Genomic DNA, 20567 nt, shown 5'->3' with positions numbered 1-20567 from the left:
TTGGATCAGGCCAGTGGCCCATCCAGTCTAACACGCTGCGTCACATAAGAACGTAAGAGAAGCCCTGTTGGATCAGGCCAATGGCCCCTCCAGTCCAACACTCTGCGTCACATAAGAACGTAAGAGAAGCCCTGTTGGATCAGGCCAGCGGCCCCTCCAGTCTAACACTCTGCGTCACATAAGAACGTAAGAGAAGCCCTGTTGGATCAGGCCAGTGGCCCCTCCAGTCCAACACTCTGCGTCACATAAGAACGTAAGAGAAGCTGTGTTGGATCAGGCCAATGGCCCCTCCAGTCCAACACTCTGTGTCACATAAGAACATAAGAGAAGCCCTGTAGGATCAGGCCAGTGGCCCCTCCAGTCCAACACTCTGCGTCACATAAGAACGTAAGAGAAGCTGTGTTGGATCAGGCCAGTGGCCCCTCCAGTCCAACACTCTGTGTCACATAAGAACATAAGAGAAGCCCTGTTGGATCAGGCCAGTGGCCCCTCCAGTCCAACACTCTGTGTCACATAAGAGAAGCCCTGTTGGATCAGGCCAATGGCCCATCCAGTCCAACACTCTTTCACATAAGAGAAGCCCTGTTGAATCACGCCAGTGGCCCATCCATTCCAACATTCTGTGTCACATAAGAACATTAGAGAAGCCATGTTGATCAGGCCAGTGGCCCATGCAGTCCAACACTCTGTGTCACATAAGAACATAAGAGAAGCCCTGTTGGATCAGGCCAATGGCCCATCCAGTCCAACACTCTGTCACATAAGAGAAGCCATGTTGGATCAGGCCAATGGACCCTCCAGTCCAACACTCTGTGTCGCATAAGAAAATAAGAGAAGCCATATTGGATCAGGCCAGTGGCCCATCCAGTCCAACACTCTGTGTCACTTAAGAACATAAGAGAAGCCATGTTGGATCAGGCCAGTGGCTCATCCAGTCCAACACTCTGTGTCACATAAGAACATAAGAGAAGCTGTGTTGGATCAGGCCAATGGCCCATCCAGTCCAACACTCTGTGTCACATAAGAACGTAAGAGAAGCCCTGTTGGATCAGGCAAATGGCCCCTCCAGTCCAACACTCTGTGTCACATAAGAACATAACAGAAGCTATGTTGGATCAGGCCAGTGGCCCATCCAGTCCAACACTTTGTGTCACATAAGAACATGAGAAGCTATGTTGGATCAGGCCAGTGGCCCATCCAGTCCAACACTCTGTGTCACAGAAGAACAGAAGAGAAGCCCTGGGGGAGAAGATATAGGAGATTGTAAGCCACTCTGAATCTCTGATTTAGAGACAAGGGCAGGGTGTAAATCTGCAATTCTTCTTCTCATATAATTTAATATCCATTCCGGTGATGTCAGGGGTTGTGGCATATACACATGTTTTATGCGAATGAGTTGTGCTAATGAGCTCCAGCACCTCTTTTTCTACATAAAGACCTCTGTTTACTCTCTCTTCTTTACTCCCAAGTGAATCTCATTATGGTGCATACTCATTTGCTGTTCAACCTTTGCCTTATCTGTATGGTCTGGTAAGTTTCCAGTTTGCCTGAGGAAGGGGGTCTGAACAGGAAAGCTCACACCTTGGATAAAACTTTGCTGGTCTTCACGGTGCCACTGGAACCAAATTTTATTACTACATTTGTGCTTAGAAACATAGAATCCTATGGTGGGAAGGGACCTCCATGGTCATCTAGTCCAACCCCCTGCACAATGCAGGAAACTGACAAACACCTCCCCCTACATTCACATGATCCACATTGTTGTCAGATGGCCATCTAGCCTCTGTTTGAAAACCTCCAAGGAAGGAGAGCCCACCACCTCCCAAGGAGGAAGCCTGTTAGAATCATAGAAGAGTTGGAAGGGACCTCCAGGGTCATCTAGTCCAACCCCCTGCACAATGCAGGAAACCCACAAATACCTACCCCAAATTCACAGGATCTTCTTTGCTGTCAGATGGCCATCTAGCCTCTGTTTAAAAACCTCCAAGGAAGGAGAGCCCACCACCTCCCAAGGAGGAAGCCTGTTAGAATCATAGAAGAGTTGGAAGGGACCTCCAGGGTCATCTAGTCCAACCCCCTGCACAATGCAGGAAACCCACAAATACCTACCCCAAATTCACAGGATCTTATTTGCTGTCAGATGGCCATCTAGCCGCTAGTTAAAAACCTCCAAGGAAGGAGAGCCCACCACCTCCTGAGGAAGCCTGTTCCACTGAGGAATCGCTCTAACGGTCAGGAAGTTCTTCCTAAAGTTGAGCCGGAAACTCTTTTGATTTATTTCAACCCATTGGTTCTGGTCCTGCCTTCTGGGGCCACAGAAAACAATTCCGCACCATCCTTTATAGGACAGCCCTTCAGGTACTTGAAGATGGTGATCATATCACCTCTCAGCTGTCTCCTCTCCAGGCTAAACCTTTAAATTAATTTAAATTAGTTATACCTTCTAAATGCTGCGTGAGAGTGCGTAAGATAGTGTTGATATCAGGTGCCTGTGCAAACACCAAGTGGTAACTCCTAATCCCTGGCTGACAGATCCCTTTACTGTTTGTTTAAACCATTGGTAACACAGTGACATTTCATGAAGAGAGGTGTGTGAAGGAAGAGGAGAGAAATCATAGAGTTGGAAGTGATCTCCCAGCTCATCAAGAATTTTGGGCTGTATCAACAGAAGTATAATGTCCAGATCACATGAAGTAATGGTATCATTTTGCTCTGGTAAGACCTCATCTGGAGTCTTGTGTTCAGTTCTGGGCACCACATTTTAAGAAGGATCTAGACAAGCTGGAAGGGATCCAGAGGAGGGTGACGAAGATGGTGAGAGGTCTGGAGACCAAATCCTTTGAGGAAAGGTTGAAGCAGCTGGGGATGTTTAGCCTGGAGAAGAGGTAGCTTAGAGGTGATAGGCAAATACTCATCTGACCTTCCAGGGAACAGTCTGTGTTGATTTCCCTTAGGACTGACTGATTGGATCTTCTTGCAGTCCAAGGGACTCTCAAGATTCTTCTCCAGCACAACAGCTCAAAAGCTGTCTATAAATCTTTAAATCTATCAACCTTTAAATGGGTTGAAAAAGGCTGTCTATTAACCTTTAAATCTGGGAATAGAAACCAGACTGGAGAAAATTCAGTTGCTTTATCTTTATTGGCAAAAAAAAAAAAGTTTACATTATTAGGCAAGGAAGTAAGATGTACAGACATTAACCCTACAATGACTGTAAAAATAAGTGCTAAAAAGTATCAAAGTTCCTAGCGGCGCTTAATCATATTATAGTGAATCTAACAGTTCTGAAAGCAAACCAGGTTTCAGGTTTTTGTCTCATGGCTTTTAGGGATTACCAAATAAGCCCAAATCATGCACACCCCCAGAAATCTCACTTAATCTTCTTCTGAGAATTCCATCCTGAGAGATCTTTACTTATCATGAGAGTGTGTATTTATAGACAACTATCAGACTTACCTTCCTCTAAAACCCTGCATGTAATTGGTTCTTGATAGCCAGTTCCTGGTTGGGAGATACCTGGAGATTTGGGGGGGGGGGTGGAATCTTGGGGAGCGCAAGGTTTGGGGAAGAGGGAAACCTCGTCAGGGCACAATGCCAGAGAATCCTCCAAGCAGCTGTTCTCTCCTGAGCGTGCTCATCTGAAGATCGACTGTAATAGCAGATCTCCTAACGAAGTGTGACATAATCAAGGCCAATGCAAATAAGCAAATAATTGGGTGCATCTGATAGCAGAAGATAAGGAGGCCAATCCTAACTCTTAACCGCTATTTAAAAGCAACTGATCTAACTTTTCTGTAACCATTTCCATGGCCCAAGTGGCTTTAAGCCAAGTGGCTTTAACCTGCCTGATCAGCCAGGAAAAAAACAACAGTGTTATGTATATGGACTCAAGTGAAGACTTTGGGTGTGCCTGCTGGGCTCATTGAAGCTGGACGGACGGAGCTTGGGGACTTGGGAACAAAGGGCTGCAGGATCCAAATCTCTGCAGCCCTAGACCAAGCACAGGCCCCCACCGGTTTGAAGGCCTGTCCAGCAATGAAGCCAAGCTGCAAATTGCAGGCAAAGGCTCCCTCAGGTCACTAGCCAATCTGGCCTGATCTCGAAGCAGAAATTGTGCAAACAGAGCAGAGCAGAAGAGCCGTTCTGGGTTGGGCTAAAGGTCTCCACCAGGACCCTGACAGTCTCCAGCCCACTCCAGCCGGCTCATGCCACAGCAGGACAGAGAGGCAGCAGCCCACCTTTACTGTCTGATAGGCTTGCCAATCCCCAGGTCCCAGTGGGGGTTCTTCCGCTTCCCCAGGCTCCTTCCCGCCCCCAGTCAGCTGGCCAGCAGGGGAAGCCCCGCCCCCACAGCCCCCATGTGACTTTCCACCTCCGGAGGCTTCAGTCTCGGGTTGAAAGGCTTCTTCTTGGGATGGGGTGTCTGTGTTACTTTGAAGAAGTTGGCGGCAACTCGTGAGTAGAGAGGCCAATCCCTCGCTTCAGAGTCGCCAGAAACGAGGGGGGGGGTGGGATTTCATTATTCCCTATGTGGAGATCGATTCTCATAGGGTATAATGGGGAATTGATTTGGAGGTTTCGGGGGCTCTGGGGAAGCTGTTTTTTGAGGTAGAGGCACCAAATTTTCAGTATAGTATCTAGTGCCTCTTCCCAAATTACCCCCCAATTTTCAAAATGATTGGACCAGGGGTTCAATTCTATAAGCCCGAAAAGAAGGTGCCCCTATCCTTCATTATTTCCTATGGAAGGAAGGCATTTAAAAAGGTGTGCCGTCCCTTTAAATGTGATGGCCAGAAATCCCTTGGAGTTCAATTATGCTTGTCATACCCTTGTTCCTGGCTCCACCCCCAATGTCTCCTGGCTCCACCCCCCAAGTCCCCAGATATTTCTTGAATTGGACTTGGCAATCCTAGTATCTGACCCCCCACTCTGCACACTGAACGTGCTGAACTCATCCACAAAGTGTTCCAGGCCTGTCCCAGAAGAGGGCAAGGGAAATGCCACAGCCACCAGCCCACTCTCTCTACCTGCCTCCAGGCCACTGCCATCCCCTCTTTCTGGCCAGTTTGTCCCTTCCCTTAGCAGCCTGACAGTCCAGCCTCTCTCCTTTCTAAAGAAACCCTAGCATTTTTAGTAGCATTTTTAGATGCGCTTTTCTTGATAGCCGCCACAAGGGTCCCTAGGTTATCTACCCACCCACCAAACATAGAATCATAGAATGATAGAGTTGGAAGGAACTTCCAGGGTCATCTAGTCCAACCCCCTGCACAAGGCAGGGAACTCACAAACCCCGCCCCCTAAATTCACAGGATCCTCATTGCTGTCATTGCTAGCCTCTGCTGAAAAACCTCCAAGGAAGGAGAGCCCACCACTTCCCGAGGAGGAAGTCTGTTAGAATCATAGAAGAGTTGGAAGGGACCTCCAGGGTCATCTAGTCCAACCCCATGTACAATGCAGGAAACTCACAAACACCTCCCCCTAAATTCACAGGATCCTCATCGCTGTCAGATGGCCATCTAGCCTCTGTTTAAAAACCTCCAAGGAAGGAGAATCATAGAATCACAGAGTTGGAAGGGACCTCCAGGGTCATCGAGTCCAACCCCCTGCACAATGCAGGAAACTCACAAACACCTCCCCCTAAATTCACAGGATCTTCATTGCTGTCACGGGGCCATCTAGCCTCTGCTTAAAAACCTCCAAGGAAGGAGAGGCCAACACCTCCCAAGGAGGAAGCCTGTTTCACTGAGGAACCGCTATAATGGTCAGGAAGTTCTTTCTAATCATAGAATCACAGAATCATAGTGTTGGACCTCCAAGGTCATCTAGTCCAACCCCCTGCATAATGCAGGAAGCTCACAAATACCTCCCCCTAAATTCACAGGATCTTCATTGCAGTCAGACGGCCATCTGGCGAAAAACCCCCAAGGAGGGAGAGCCCACCACCTCCCAAGGAAGCCTGTTCCAGTGAGGAATCACTCTAACTGTCAGGAAGTTCTTTCTAATGTTGAGCCGGAAACTATTTTGATTTAATTTCGACCCATTGGTTCTGGTCCTACTTTCTGGGGCCACAGAAAACAATTCCACACCATCCTCTATAGGACAGCCCTTCAAGGACTTGAAGATGGTGATCATATCACCTCTCAGCCGCCTCCTCTCCAGGCTGGAAAAGGAAAGGTGCCCTGTGCAAGCACCAGTCGTTTCCGACTCTGGGGTGACGTTGCTCTCACAACCTTTTCCCGGCAGACTTTTTACGGGGTGGTTTGCCATGGCCTTCCCCAGTTCTCTATGCTTTCCCCCCAGCAAACTGGGGACTCCTTTGACTGACCTTGGAAGGATGGAAGGCGGAGTCAACCTCAAGCCAGCTACCTGAAAACCCAGCTTCCGCCAGGGATTGAACTCAGGTCATGAGCAGAGCTTAGGACTACAGCACTGCAGCTTTAACACTCTGCACCACGGGGCACTCTCCACACACTCTCCACATGCCACTCGCCAGGCTAAACATGCTCTAAACATACATTGCTGGAAAATACCACCGGACTTCCAGTCGGCGTCACCACATACCCCATGGGCCCACCACGGAAGGTGGGCAGAGGCCTCCAAGTGGTCAGTGTGCTCCCACTTCTCCAAGGGGATTTATTTCGGGGTCCTCTCTGGCGTCAGCGTTGTGGGCAGCTGCTCTCTGCAAGAACGCAAGAGAAAGAGCAGTGCCCCTCCGGCTGCGCAGAGACTCCCCGGCCCTTCCCAGCCGACCCCTCTCCCGGCCTGCATTTTTCTTCCGCCCCAGGTGATACCTGATCCGGGCCGATTGTGCAATGGAATGAGGAGAGTGTTCAGCTCAACTTGTTCTCTATTCATCACCTGGGAGCCAGGCCTCTTTCCCCCCTCCCTCCCTCCCACCCTTCGGGTCAGCCACACCTGGAGAGCGCTTAAAGCCCAGCCTGGGTAACCACAACCCCACAGACTCCTTGCAGCTCCGCCATGAAGCCCAGCGCTGGCGGCTGCCCCCTCCTCCTCTTCTTTGTGGGGCTCCTCTTCTTCGCCACACAGCTGCCGGGCACATCTGGGCACAACGTGACAGGTGAGCGGGAGTTCTGGGGCTTCGGAAGGAGAGGGCGGCCTGCCCCAGCTGAGCCAGCAGGCCCGGCCCACCCTTGCCCCACTCAAGGAAACAATCGCAGTGGGCACACAGCCCAGATGCCAGTCTGCCAGGCACACTGACCCCCTGCTGAAATACAGCGCAGGGGCATGGGGCATCCGTTTGCCATTCCCTTGCCTTTCAGGATGGGGCAGGGAAGGGCCATGTCTTAAGACCCAAAAGCGGATTGCCCGTGTTGAGAGAAGGAGACCCAGTTTGGTGTAGTGGTGAAGTGTGTGCGGACTCTTTTCTGGGAGAACCGGGTTTGATTCCCCACTCCTCCACTTGCACCTGCTGGAATGGCCTTGGGTCAGCCAGAGCTCTCTTATCTGGGAGAGCCGGGTTTGATTCCCCACTCCTCCACTTGCACCTGCTGGAATGGCCTTGGGTCAGCCAGAGCTCTCTTATCTGGGAGAGCCGGGTTTGATTCCCCCCTCCTCCACTTGCACCTGCTGGAATGGCCTTGGGTCAGCCAGAGCTCTGGCAGAGGTTGCCTTTGAAAGGGCAGCTGCTGTGAGAGCCCTCTCAGCCCCACCCGCCTCACAGGGTGTCTGATGTGGGGGAGGAAGGGAAAGGAGATTGTGAGCCTCTCTGAGTCTCTGATTCAGAGAGAAGGGCGGGGTATAAATCTGCAGTCTTCTTCCCCACTTGCAGCTGCTGGAATGGGTCAGCCATAGCTCGGGCAAAGCTGTCCTTGAAAGGGCAGCTGCTGTGAGAGTCCTCTCAGCCCCACCCACCTCACAGGGTGTCTGATGTGGGGGAGGAAGGGAAAGGAGATTGTGAGCCTCTCTGAGTCTCTGATTCAGAGAGAAGGGCGGGGTATAAATCTGCAGTCTTCTTCCCCACTTGCAGCTGCTGGAATGGGTCAGCCATAGCTCGGGCAAAGCTGTCCTTGAAAGGGCAGCTGCTGTGAGAGTCCTCTCAGCCCCACCCACCTCACAGGGTGTCTGTTGTAAGGGAGGAAGAGATAGGAAATTGTAAGCCACTCTGAGTCAGAGAGAAGGGCGGGGTATAAATCTGCACTCTTCGTTGTCTTCTGGTGCCATTTTATTACTTTAAGCTGCCTTGAGCCAAGAGGAAAGGCAGAATATGAATATTTTAGTGAATACGTAAATAAATGATGAACCTGCCGTTTGGCCTGAAGCTTGTCTCTGTTTGCCTTAAGGCGTCATATAACAGGATATTATAGCATTGGAGAAAGTCCAGAAAAGGGCAACTAGAATGATTAAAGGGATGGAACACTTTCCCTATGAAGAAAGGTTGAAACGCTTGGGACTCTTTAGCTTGGAGAAACATCGACTGCAGGATGACATGATAGAGGTTTACAAGATAATGCATGGGATGGAGAAAGTAGAGAAAGAAGTACTTTTCTCCCTTTCTCACAATACAAGAACTCATGGGCATTTGATGAAATTGCTGAGCAGACAGGTTAAAACGGATAAAAGGAAGTACTTCTTCACCCAAAGGGTGATTAACATGTGGAATTCACTGCCACAGGAGGTGGTGGCAGCCACAAGCATAGCCACCTTCAAGAAGGGTTTAGATAAAAATATGGAGCAGAGGTCCATCAGTGGCTATTAGCCACAGTGTGTATATGTGTGTGCGTGTGTATATATATATAATTTTTTTTGGCCACTGTGTGACACAGAGTGTTGGACTAGATGGGCCATTGGCCTGATACAACATGGCTTCTCTTATGTTCTTATGTGACACAGAGTGTTGGACTGGATGGGCCATTGGCCTGATCCAACATGGCTTCTCTTATGTTCTTATGTGACACAGAGTGTTGGACTGGATGGGCCACTGGCCTGATCCGACATGGCTTCTCTTATGTTCTTATGTGACACAGAGTGTTGGACTGGAGGGGCCCTTGGCCTGATCCAACAGGGCTTCTCTTATGTTCTTATGTGACACAGAGTGTTGGACTGGATGGGCCATTGACCTGATCCAACAGGGCTTCTCTTATGTTCTTATGTGTCACAGAGTGTTGGACTGGATGGGCCACTGGCCTGATCCGACATGGCTTCTCTTATGTTCTTCTGTGACACAGAGTGTTGGACTGGAGGGGCCATTAGCCTGATCCAACAGGGCTTCTCTTATGTTCTTATGTGACACAGAGTGTTGGACTGGATGGGCCATTGGCCTGCTCCAACATGGCTTCTCTTATTGTCTTATGTGACACAGAGTGTTGGACTGGGGGGGGGGCATCTTCCTGATCCAACAGGGCTTCTCTTATGTTCTTATCTGACACAGAGAGTGTTGGACTGAATGGGCCAGTGGCCTGATCCAACATGGCTTCTCTTATTTTCTTATGTGATACAGAGTGTTAGACTGCATGGGTCACTGGCCTGATCCAACATGGCTTCTCTTATGTGACACAGAGTGTTGGACTGGATGGGCCATTGGCCTGATCCAACATGGCTTCTCTTATGTTCTTATGTGACACAGAGTGTTGGACTGGATGGGCCATTGTCCTGATCCAACATGGCTTCTCTTATTTTCTTATGTCAGACTGGAGGGGCCAGTGGCCTGATCCATCAGGGCTTCTCTTATGTTCTTATGTGACACAGAGTGTTGGACTGGAGGGGCCATTGGCCTGATCCAACATGGCTTCTCTTATTTTCTTATGTCAGACTGGAGGGGCCAGTGGCCTGATCCATCAGGGCTTCTCTTATGTTCTTATGTGACACAGAGTGTTGGACTGGATGGGCCATTGTCCTGATCCAACATGGCTTCTCTTATTTTCTTATGTCAGACTGGAGGGGCCAGTGGCCTGATCCATCAGGGCTTCTCTTATGTTCTTATGTGACACAGAGTGTTGGACTGGATGGGCCATTGTCCTGATCCAACATGGCTTCTCTTATTTTCTTATGTCAGACTGGAGGGGCCATTGGCCTGATCCAACAGGGCTTCTCTTATGTTCTTATGTGACACAGAGTGTTGGACTGGATGGGCCACTGGCCTGATCCAACATGGCTTCTCTTATGTTCTTATGTGACACAGAGTGTTGGACGGGATGGGCCAGTGGCCTGATCTAACAGGGCTTCTCTGATGTTCTTATGTTCTAGGATATCACAGAGGGCAGGACAGCAGGGTGTCTGTTGTGGGGAAGGGGAAGGAGATTGGGAGCCGCTCTGAGATTTGGAGTGGGATATAAATCCAATATCTGCTTCTCCTTCTTTCTCCCTATCCCCTGTGCCTTTTCCTTGCAGAAAAAGCAGGCACCTGCCCCAAGAAAGAGGCGGTGACGCCCAGCGGGAACTGCACAGAAGAGTGCCAGTCGGATGCCAGCTGCAAGGAGAACCAGAAGTGCTGCCCGGCGGGTTGTGGGATGTCTTGTCAAGTCCCTGACGGTACTTCCTGTTTCCATTCATGTCTTACCCCCTTCGTGTCTCTCTGGCCTGGCTGGTTGGCCATGGCAAGCTCTCCCTGGCGGTCTGACCTGGCTCGGGGCTTCTCTCTGACTGCATCTGGATGCTGCCCCCAGGAAGGAGGAGCCAAGGCCCTGGTGAGATGGTCTGCCATCCCATAATAGGAGCAGCAAGGCAGTCCCCAGGCCCTCTTCACCCAAGATGGGTTCTGATGCGTTTGCATTTTCTGCGTTCAGCGTAACACTTGATGAACATAGGTTTGCCATCAGACACATGAAGCTAGCAGGTGGGGTTAGTGTGCCGCACACAGGCAGCTGGGCACTGTCTAACGTGTGAAGGGTCCCGCCAAGGAATTATGGGGGGTCCTCCAAGGGCCCCTCTGTGGGGAAGCTGACCTGTGGCAGGGTGGGACAAAAGCTGCTGAACTGGCAAGGCCTGCAGAAATTTCTGTTTAGGTGAAAGGCATTGGGGAGAGGCCATGGCTCAATGCTTGGCCTGCAGAAGGTCCCAATCCCTGGCAGCATGTCCAGTTGAAAGGAGTGGGCAGGAGGTGTTGTGGAAGTCCCTCTTCTGTCTTGATGCCCTGATTAGAAGTCTAGTGTCCAGATCACTTGAAGTGATGCTATCGCTTTAGTCTGCTCTGGTAAGGCCTCACCTGGGGTATTGTGTTCAGTTTTGGGCACTGCATTTAAAGAAGGATATAAACAAGCTGGAATGGGTCCAGAGGAGGGCAACGAAGATGGTGAGGGGTCTGGAAATGAGTCAACAGTGTGATGCGGTGGCTAAAAAGGCCAATGCAATTTTGGGCTGTATCTACAGAAGTCTAGTGTCCAAATCACTTGAAGTGATGCTATCACTTTACTCTGCTCTGGTAAGACCTCACCTGGAGTCTTGTGTTCAGTTTTGGGCACCACATTTTAAGAAGGATAGAGACAAGCTGGAACGGGTCCAGAGGAGGGCGACGAAGATAGTGAGCGGTCTGGACATGAGTCAACAGTGTGATGCAGTGGCTAAAAAGGCCAATGCAATTTTGGACTGTATCAACAGAAGTCTTCTGTACAGATCACGTGAAGTGATGGTATCGCTTCAGTACTGCAGCTTTACCACTCTGCGCCACGGGTACAATCCTGCTGTGAAGAATGCTGGGTGAGTTTGCAGATGACACTAAATTGTTCAGGGAGGTGAGAACCAGAGAGGATTGTGAGGTACTCCAAAGCGATCTGTTGAGGCTGGGTGAGTGGGCGTCAACGTGGCAGATGCGGTTCAATGTGGCCAAGTGCAAAGTAATGCACATTGGGGCCAAGAATCCCAGCTACAAATACAAGTTGATGTGGTGTGAACTGGCAGAGACTGACCAAGAGAGAGATCTTGGGGTCGTGGTAGATAACTCACTGAAAATGTCAAGACAGTGTGCGATTGCAATAAAAAAGGCCAATGCCATGCTGGGAATTATTAGGAAGGGAATTGAAAACAAATCAGCCAGTATCATAATGCCCCTGCATAAATCGATGGTGCGGTCTCACTTGGAGTACTGCGTACAATTCTGGTCACCGCACCTCAAAAAGGATATTATAGCATTGGAAAAAGTGCAGAAAAGGGCAACTAGAATGATTAAAGGTTTGGAACACTTTCCCTATGAAGAAAGGTTAAAACGCTTGGGGCTCTTTAGCTTGGAGAAACGTCAACTGCGGGGTGACATGATAGAGGTTTACAAGATAATGCATGGGATGGAGAAAGTAGAGAAAGAAGTACTTTTCTCCCTTTCTCACAATACAAGAACTCGTAGGCATTCGATGAAATTGCTGAGCAGTCAGGTTAAAATGGATAAAAGGAAGTACTTCTTCACCCAAAGGTGATTAACACGTGGAATTCACTGCCACAGGAGGTGGTGGCGACTACAAGCATAGACAGCTTCAAGAGGGGTTAGATAAAAATATGGAGCAGAGGTCCATCAGTGGCTATTAGCCAAAGTGTGTATATGTGTGTGTGTGTGTATAATTATTTTGGCCACTGTGTGACATAGAGTATTGGACTGGATGGGCCATTGGCCTGATCCAACATGGCTTCTCATGTTCTTAAGATGATGATGATATTGGATTTATATCTCAGAGTCTCAGAGCGGCTCACAATCTCTTCTACCTTCCCCCCCCCCTCACAACAGACACCCTGTGTGGTGGGTGAGGTTGAGAGAGTTCTCCCAGAAGCTGCCCTTTCAAGGAAAACCTCTGCCAGAGCTCTGGCTGACCCAAGGCTATTCCAGCAGGTGCAAGTGGAGGAGTGGGGAATCAAACCCGGTTCTCCCAGATAAGAGAGCTCTGGCTGACCCAAGGCCATTCCAGCAGGTGCAAGTGGAGGAGTGGGGAATCAAACCCGGTTCTCCCAGATAAGAGTCCACGCACTTAACCACCACACCAAATGTATGACTTGTGTCCCCTCCCATTTCCAGTCCTTCCTTTGGCTCCACCACCCCCCCCTAAAATCTCCAGGTATTTCCCAAGCCAGAGCTGGCACCCCTAGGTGTGGCGAACTTTCCTGCAGTAGGGAAGGCCTGGCCCGGCATCTTGGTGACATCACTAGCAATGTGGTGACGTTACTTTTGGTGTACGTCACTAGTGATGTCCTCATGTTGCCAGTGATGTGGGAATGCTCTGGTATTTGGACAGAAACTCTATGGCAGATGCCATTTTACCATAGAATTTTGCCCAAATGCCAGAGTGTCCCTGTACTGCTAACATTGATGAAATGCTGCTGCACTATGATCCCTTTGATTGGCGGCAGGGCCAGAGGCTGGGCATTCTGTGCCCCCGCAGAGGCCTGGCAGCCCGAGGTCCACCCTGGAGATACCTCTGCCATTTTAGAGCTGAACTGAGGCCATCTAAAAATGCCATGCGGTCCTGATTGTGCCTGCAGAATGAGACCAGGCCATTTTGTTCCCATGCCTCTGGGCTGCTCACCTCCAAGAGGGATTGCAGGCTACAGAGATCAGTTCCCCTGGAAAAAATGGCTGTGTTGGAGGCATTATACTCTGCTGAGGTCCCTCCCACAATCCCCGCCTTCTCCAGACTCCACCCCCAAAATCTCCAGTTAAAGTAGTGTGTTACAAACAATACAACTGGTGGGCCTGCCGGGCTGGGAGATGTGGTGTAGTGGGACAGGAAACAGGGCGCAGAAGGGTGAAGGCTCAGCATGTTTTAATACCTACAACCAAACGGGAACCGAAATCCCCCCTCAGTGGTTTGCTCCAGCAATCTGCCAGGCTGAAGGGCCGGTGACCGTCTTCTCCTCTCCCCTTGCAGATAAACCAGGCTCCTGCCCAAAGTTCACCAGTGGGATTTCTTCTCTGGGCTTCTGCCGGAACAAATGTATGAAAGACTCCGAATGTGAAGATGATACAAAATGCTGTCAGAACGGATGTGGCAAGAGGAGCTGTTTATCCCCTGAGTTTTGAGGTCAGTGACTTCTCTTGGATCCCGCAGGGTTACCCGGGGGGGGGGGGGGGAGTCTGGCAACTGCAAAAGTGTTGGGTGCAGGGGATTGGAGCAGAGGTCCATCAGTGGCTATTAGCCACAGCGTATTGCTGGAGCTGTCTGGGACAGTGATGCTCTGTATTCTTGGTGCTTGCGGGTGGGGGGCGGGGTGCAACAGTGGGTGGGCTTCTAGTGTTCTGGCCCACTGATGGACCTCCAGATGGTGCCTGGGTTTTTGGCCACTGTGTGACACAGTGTTGGACTGGATGGGCCATTGGCCTGATCCAAAATGGCTTCTCTTATGTTCTTATATCTGGGGCAGAGAAGCTATGTATTCTTGGTGTTGGGGGGAGCACAGTGGGAGGGCTTCTAGTGTCTTGGCTCCACTGATGGACCTCCTGATGGCACCTGGGTTTTTTGGCCACTGTGTGACACAGAGTGTTGGACTGGACGGGCCACTGGCCTGATCCAACAGGGCTTCTCTTATGTTCTTATGTGTGACACAGAGTGTTGGACTGGAGGGGCCATTGGCCTGATCCAACAGGGTTTCTCTTATGTTCTTATGTGACACAGAGTGTTGGGCTGGATGAGCCATTGGCCTGATCCAACATGGCTTCTCTTATGTTCTTATGTGACAGAGAGTGTTGGACTGGATGAGCCACTGGCCTGATCCAACATGGCTTCTCTTATGTTCTTATGAGACGCAGAGTGTTGGACTGGATGGGCCATTAGTCTGATCCAACATGGCTTCTCTTCTGTTCTTATGTCCATAGTGACCACCCAATTATGCTGCAGTGATAACAACAGGGCAGAAGGGCTGAGGCCTCATGTTGCCTCATGGCAGTTTGGTGTGGAGAGCCAGTTTAGTATAGTGGTTAAGTGTGCGGACTCTTATCTGGGAGAACCGGGTTTGATTCCCCACTCCTCCACTCGCACCTGCTAGCGTGGCCTTGGGTCAGCCAGAGCTCTCTTATCTGGGAGAACTGGGTTTGATTCCCCACTCCTCCACTTGCAGCTGCTGGAATGGCCTTGGGTCAGCCAGAGCTCTCTTATCTGGGAGAACCGGGTTTGATTCCCCCCTCCTCCACTTGCACCTGCTGGAATGGCCTTGGGTCAGCCAAAGCTCTCTTATCTGGGAGAACCGGGTTTGATTCCCCACTCCTCCACTTGCAGCTGCTGGAATGGCCTTGAGTCAGCCAGAGCTCGCTTATCTGGGAGAACCAGGTTTGATTCCCCACTCCTCCACTTGCACCTGCTGGAATGGCCTTGGGTCAGCCAAAGCTCTCTTATCTGGGAGAACCGGGTTTGATTCCCCACTCCTCCACTTGCAGCTGCTGGAATGGCCTTGAGTCAGCCAGAGCTCGCTTATCTGGGAGAACCGGGTTTGATTCCGCACTCCTCCACTTGCACCTACTGGAATGGCCTTGGGTCAGCCAAAGCTCTGGCAGAGATTGTCCTTGAAAGGGCAGCTGCCGTGAGAGCCCTCTCCAGCCCCACCCACCTCACAGGGTGTCTGTTGTGGGGGAGGAAGGGAAAGGAGATTGTGAGCCGCTCTGGGACTCTTCGGAGTGGAGGGCGGGATATAAATCCAATATCTTCATCTACCTCACAGGGTGTCTGTTGTGGGGGGGGGGGGGAGATAAAGGAGATTGTGAGCCGCTCTGAGACTCTTCGGAGTGGAGGGCGGGATATAAATCCAATATCTTCATCTACCTCACAGGGTGTCTGTTGTTGGGGAGGAAGGGAAAGGAGATTGTGAGCCACTCTGAGACTCTTCGGAGTAGAGGGCGGGATATAAATCCAATATCTTCATCTACCTCACAGGGTGTCTGTTGTGGGGGAGGAAGGGAAAGGAGATTGTAAGCCGCTCTGAGACTCTTCGGAGTGGAGGGCGGGATATAAATCCAATATCTTCATCTACCTCACAGAGTGTCTGTTGTGGGGGAGGAAGGGAAAGGAGATTGTGAGGCGCTCTGAGACTCTTCAGAGTGGAGGGCGGGATATAAACCCAATATCTTCATCTACCTCACAGGGTGTCTGTTGTGGGGGAGGAAGGGAAAGGAGATTGTAAGCCGCTCTGAGACTCTTCGGAGTGGAGGGCGGGATAGAAATCCAATATCTTCATCTACCTCACAGAGTGTCTGTTGTGGGGGAGGAAGGGAAAGGAGATTGTGAGCCGCTCTGAGACTCTTCAGAGTGGAGGGCGGGATATAAACCCAATATCTTCATCTACCTCACAGGGTGTCTGTTGTGGGGGAGGAAGGGAAAGGAGATTGTGAGCCGCTCTGAGACTCTTCGGAGTGGAGGGCGGGATATAAATCCAATATCTTCATCTACCTCACAGGGTGTCTGTTGTGGGGGAGGAAGGGAAAGGAGATTGTGAGCCGTTCTGAGACTCTTTGGAGTGGAGGGCGGGATATAAATCCAATATCTTCATCTACCTCACAGGGTGCCTGTTGTGGGGGAGGAAAGGAAAGGAGATTGTGAGCCGCTCTGAGACTCTTCGGAGTGGAGGGTGGGATATAAATCCAATATCTTCATCTACCACACAGGGTGTCTGTTGTGGGGGAGGAAGGGAAAGGAGATTGTGAGCCACTCTGAGACTCTTTGGAGTGGAGGGCGGGATATAAATCCAATATCTTCATCTACCTCACAGGGTGTCTGTTGTGGGGGAGGAAGATAAAGGAGATTGTGAGCCACTCTGAGACTCTTTGGAGTGGAGGGCGGGATATAAATCCAATATCTTCATCTACCTCACAGGGTGTCTGTTGTGGGGGAGGAAGGGAAAGGAGATTGTGAGCCGTTCTGAGACTCTTTGGAGTGGAGGGCGGGATATAAATCCAATATCTTCATCTACCTCACAGGGTGCCTGTTGTGGGGGAGGAAAGGAAAGGAGATTGTGAGCCGCTCTGAGACTCTTCGGAGTGGAGGGTGGGATATAAATCCAATATCTTCATCTACCACACAGGGTGTCTGTTGTGGGGGAGGAAGGTAAAGGAGATTGTGAGCCGCTCTGAGACTCTTCGGAGTGGAGGGCGGGATATAAATCCAATATCTTCATCTACCTCACAGGGTGTCTGTTGTGGGGGAGGAAGATAAAGGAAATTGTGAGCCGCTCTGAGACTCTTTGGAGTGGAGGGCGGGATATAAATCCTATATCTTCATTTACCTCACAGGGTGTCTGTTGTGGTGGAGGAAGGGAAAGGAGATTGTGAGCCGCTCTGAGACTCTTCGGAGTGGAGGGCGGGATATAAATCCAATATCTTCATCTACCTCACAGGGTGTCTGTTGTGGGGGAGGAAGGGAAAGGAGATTGTGAGCCGTTCTGAGACTCTTTGGAGTGGAGGGCGGGATATAAATCCAATATCTTCATCTACCTCACAGGGTGCCTGTTGTGGGGGAGGAAAGGAAAGGAGATTGTGAGCCGCTCTGAGACTCTTCGGAGTGGAGGGTGGGATATAAATCCAATATCTTCATCTACCACACAGGGTGTCTGTTGTGGGGGAGGAAGGGAAAGGAGATTGTGAGCCACTCTGAGACTCTTTGGAGTGGAGGGCGGGATATAAATCCAATATCTTCATCTACCACACAGGGTGTCTGTTGTGGGGGAGGAAGGTAAAGGAGATTGTGAGCCGCTCTGAGACTCTTCGGAGTGGAGGGCGGGATATAAATCCAATATCTTCATCTACCTCACAGGGTGTCTGTTGTGGGGGAGGAAGGGAAAGGAGATTGTGAGCCGCTCTGAGACTCTTCGGAGTGGAGGGCGGGATATAAATCCAATATCTTCTTCTTCTTCTTCTTCTTCTTAAAAGACTGACTGCCTCTGAAAATGGAGGTTCCCTTTAGTCACAGAGACTTAAGACTGCCTTCTAAGCCTATAGATGAATTTCAGGCCAAGGCTGCTGTGCCAAACCTTTGACCTTTCCTTCAGTTTCCCCTTCGCTTTCTGGCTGTTCCATTTTACAGCTGTTGGGCTGCTCGGTACGATAGCCATGTCCAGCAGAGACACCTCCAATTTATATTTCTATTGCAAGCTTATATTCTGCCCTTTCCCGTAAACAGGCTCAGGGAGGATCACGGCACGAATTAAATGAGAATAAAAACCTACAGATTAAGACTAAAAGCGATGCAATAAAATTCACAAACCTAAATTGCAAGATGACGTGCATCACAGGTGAGAAGGGCACGTTTTACAGAATAAAAGACGTATTGTCCCAAGAACGGGATGATGATGATAATAAAAAGACAGCACAACAGTACAGCATGAAGTCACAACAAGGGAGGAGGCCACAACGAAGGAGGCCACGTGATGTCATAACAAGGCAGTGGCTAGAATAGGACACCTGCAGAATAGCTTCATCTTACAGGCAGAATAGCTTCATCTACAGGCCCTACGGAATGGTAATAACTCAGATACTGAATCAGACCCCCCTCGGTCCATCAAAGTCAGTCTTGTCTACTCAGACTGGCAGCAGCTCTCCAGGGTCTCAAGCGGAGGTTTTTCATGCTGATTTGCCTGGATCCTTTTTAGTTGGATTGAACTCGGGACCTTCTGCTTACCAAGCAGATGCTCTACCGCTGAGCCACCGTCCCTCCCTAAATGAGAAAAGCCCGGTCCTGGGTGAGGCAAGTCGGACGTTAGTTGCTAAAAACACAGAACTATTCTACCTACCAGAATCCATCCAGTATTTGAATAAGCATAAAGTGTGCTAAAGAATTCAGAGGAAAATGGAGTGGAAAGTAAATCTTTAGACCATTTGGTGAGTTCTCCTTTCTTGGAGTTTTTTAAACAGGGGCTAGATGGCCCCCTGACAGCAATGAGGATTCTGTGAATTGAGGGGGAGGGGTTTGTGAGTTTCCTGCATTGTGTAGGGGTTGGACTAGATGACCCTGGAGGTCCCTTCCACTTCTTCTATGATTCTAACAGGCTTCCTCCTTGGGAGGTGGTGGGCTCTCCTTCCTTGGAGGTTTTTAAACAGAGGCTGGATGCCCATCTGACAGCGATGAAGATCCTGTGAATTTAGGGGGAGGTGTTTGTGAGTTTCCTGCATTGTGCAGGGGGTTGGACTAGATGACCCTGGAGATCCCTTCCACTTCTTCTATGATTCTAACAGGCTTCCTCCTTGGGAGGTGGTGGGCTCTCCTTCCTTGGAGGTTTTTAAACAGAGGCTGGATGCCCATCTGACAGTGATGAAGATCCTGTGAATTTAGGGGGAGGTGTTTGTGAGTTTCCTGCATTGTGCAGGGGGTGGGACTAGATGATCCTGGAGGTCCCTTCCAACTCTATAATTCTATTATTTTAAGTTTCCACAGGCTTCCTTGGGAGGTGGTGGGCTCTCCTTCCCTGGAGGTTTTTCAACAGAGGCTAGATGGCCATCTGACAGCAATGAGGATCCTGTGAATTTAGGGGAGGGGTTTGTGAGTTTCCTGCCTTGTGCAGGGGGTTGGACTAGATGACCCTGGAGGTCCCTTTCAACTCTAGGATTTTATGATTCTAAGTTTTAATGTTAGTGTGTTGTGCTGTTTTTAGCCTATGTATTGTTTTCATGATATATTTTACACATTACTCACCTTTAAGGCCAACAAAGTTTCATTCAAGGTATGAGCATTTGTCTGCAGACAGACTTCCTCGAAGCGTGCTTGCACGTGAAAGCGCATGAATCATAGAATCATAGAAGAGTTGGAAGCGACCTCCTGGGTCATCTAGTCCAACCCCTGCACCATGCAGGAAACTTACAAATGCCTCCCCCTGCCTTGAATAAACTTTTGTTGGTCTTAAAGGTGACCTCCTGTACTGCTTCTGGTGAGGAAATCGCCATGGGCAGAGACCTCCTGTGCCCCTTCTCCCCATGCACCATGATCTCCATTCACATCAGGCATCTAGACACCTGGACACTGAGTTCCCACTACAGAACTCCAGGCACACGTCTGACCCAAACCCCTTGCGGCAGCCATGCGTCCCCCCGTGTCGACTTTGCCATGAGTGAATCGGGCCTTTAAGAACTATCTAACACAGGGGTGGCCAAACTGCAGCTCGGGAGCCACCTGTGACTCATATTGTGTGGCTCTTGAAGCCGTCATCACCTCGTTGGCCAGCTTGGAGAAGGCAGTTCTCTCTTTAAATCACTTTTCCAAGCCAAGCCAATTGGTGGCTTGGGGAATGAATTTAAAGGTAAAGTTGCTTTCTTTCCACCTCTCTCTTGCCCATCTATTTGCCTCCCTCCCTCCTGTCCTCTCTGTCCTCCCTTCCTTCCTTCCTTCCTTCCTTCCTTCCTTCCTTCCTTCCTTCCTTCCTCCCTCCCCCCTCCCTCTTTTCCTTCCTTCCTTCCTTCCTTCCTTCCTTCCTTCCTTCCTTCCTTCCTTCCTTCCTTCCTCCCTCCTTCCTCCCTCCCTCCCTCCCTCCCTTCCTTCCTTTCTCCCTCCCTCCCTCTTTTCCTTCCTTCCTTCCTTCCTTCCTTCCTTCCTTCCTTCCTTCCTTCCTTCCTTCCTTCCTTCCTTCCTTCCTTCCTTCCTCCCTTCCCTCCCTCCCTCCCTCCCTCCCTTCCCTCCCTCCCTCCCTCCTTCCTTCCTCCCTCCCTCCCTCCCTCTTTTCCT

General features: G+C 50.2%; 1 protein-coding gene across 1 annotated transcript in view; it reads left to right on the top strand.

The window, feature by feature from the left end:
• The first annotated feature begins 6816 nt into the window (after positions 1-6816).
• The window catches only part of LOC132590986 (waprin-Phi1-like), a 15409-nt gene continuing 1658 nt past the window's right edge, over positions 6817-20567 (top strand). Inside the window, exons 1-3 of the mRNA XM_060263876.1 lie at positions 6817-7078; positions 10348-10488; positions 13803-13955. Of these exons, the coding sequence (XP_060119859.1) occupies positions 6979-7078; positions 10348-10488; positions 13803-13954 (393 nt within the window). The 5' untranslated portion in view covers positions 6817-6978 and the 3' untranslated portion in view covers position 13955. The remainder of the gene's footprint in view (positions 7079-10347; positions 10489-13802; positions 13956-20567) is intronic.

The sequence above is a fragment of the Heteronotia binoei genome, chromosome 2 (assembly GCF_032191835.1).
Source record: "Heteronotia binoei isolate CCM8104 ecotype False Entrance Well chromosome 2, APGP_CSIRO_Hbin_v1, whole genome shotgun sequence".
NCBI lineage: Eukaryota > Metazoa > Chordata > Lepidosauria > Squamata > Gekkonidae > Heteronotia > Heteronotia binoei.
This window is presented reverse-complemented; position numbering and strand designations above follow the sequence as displayed.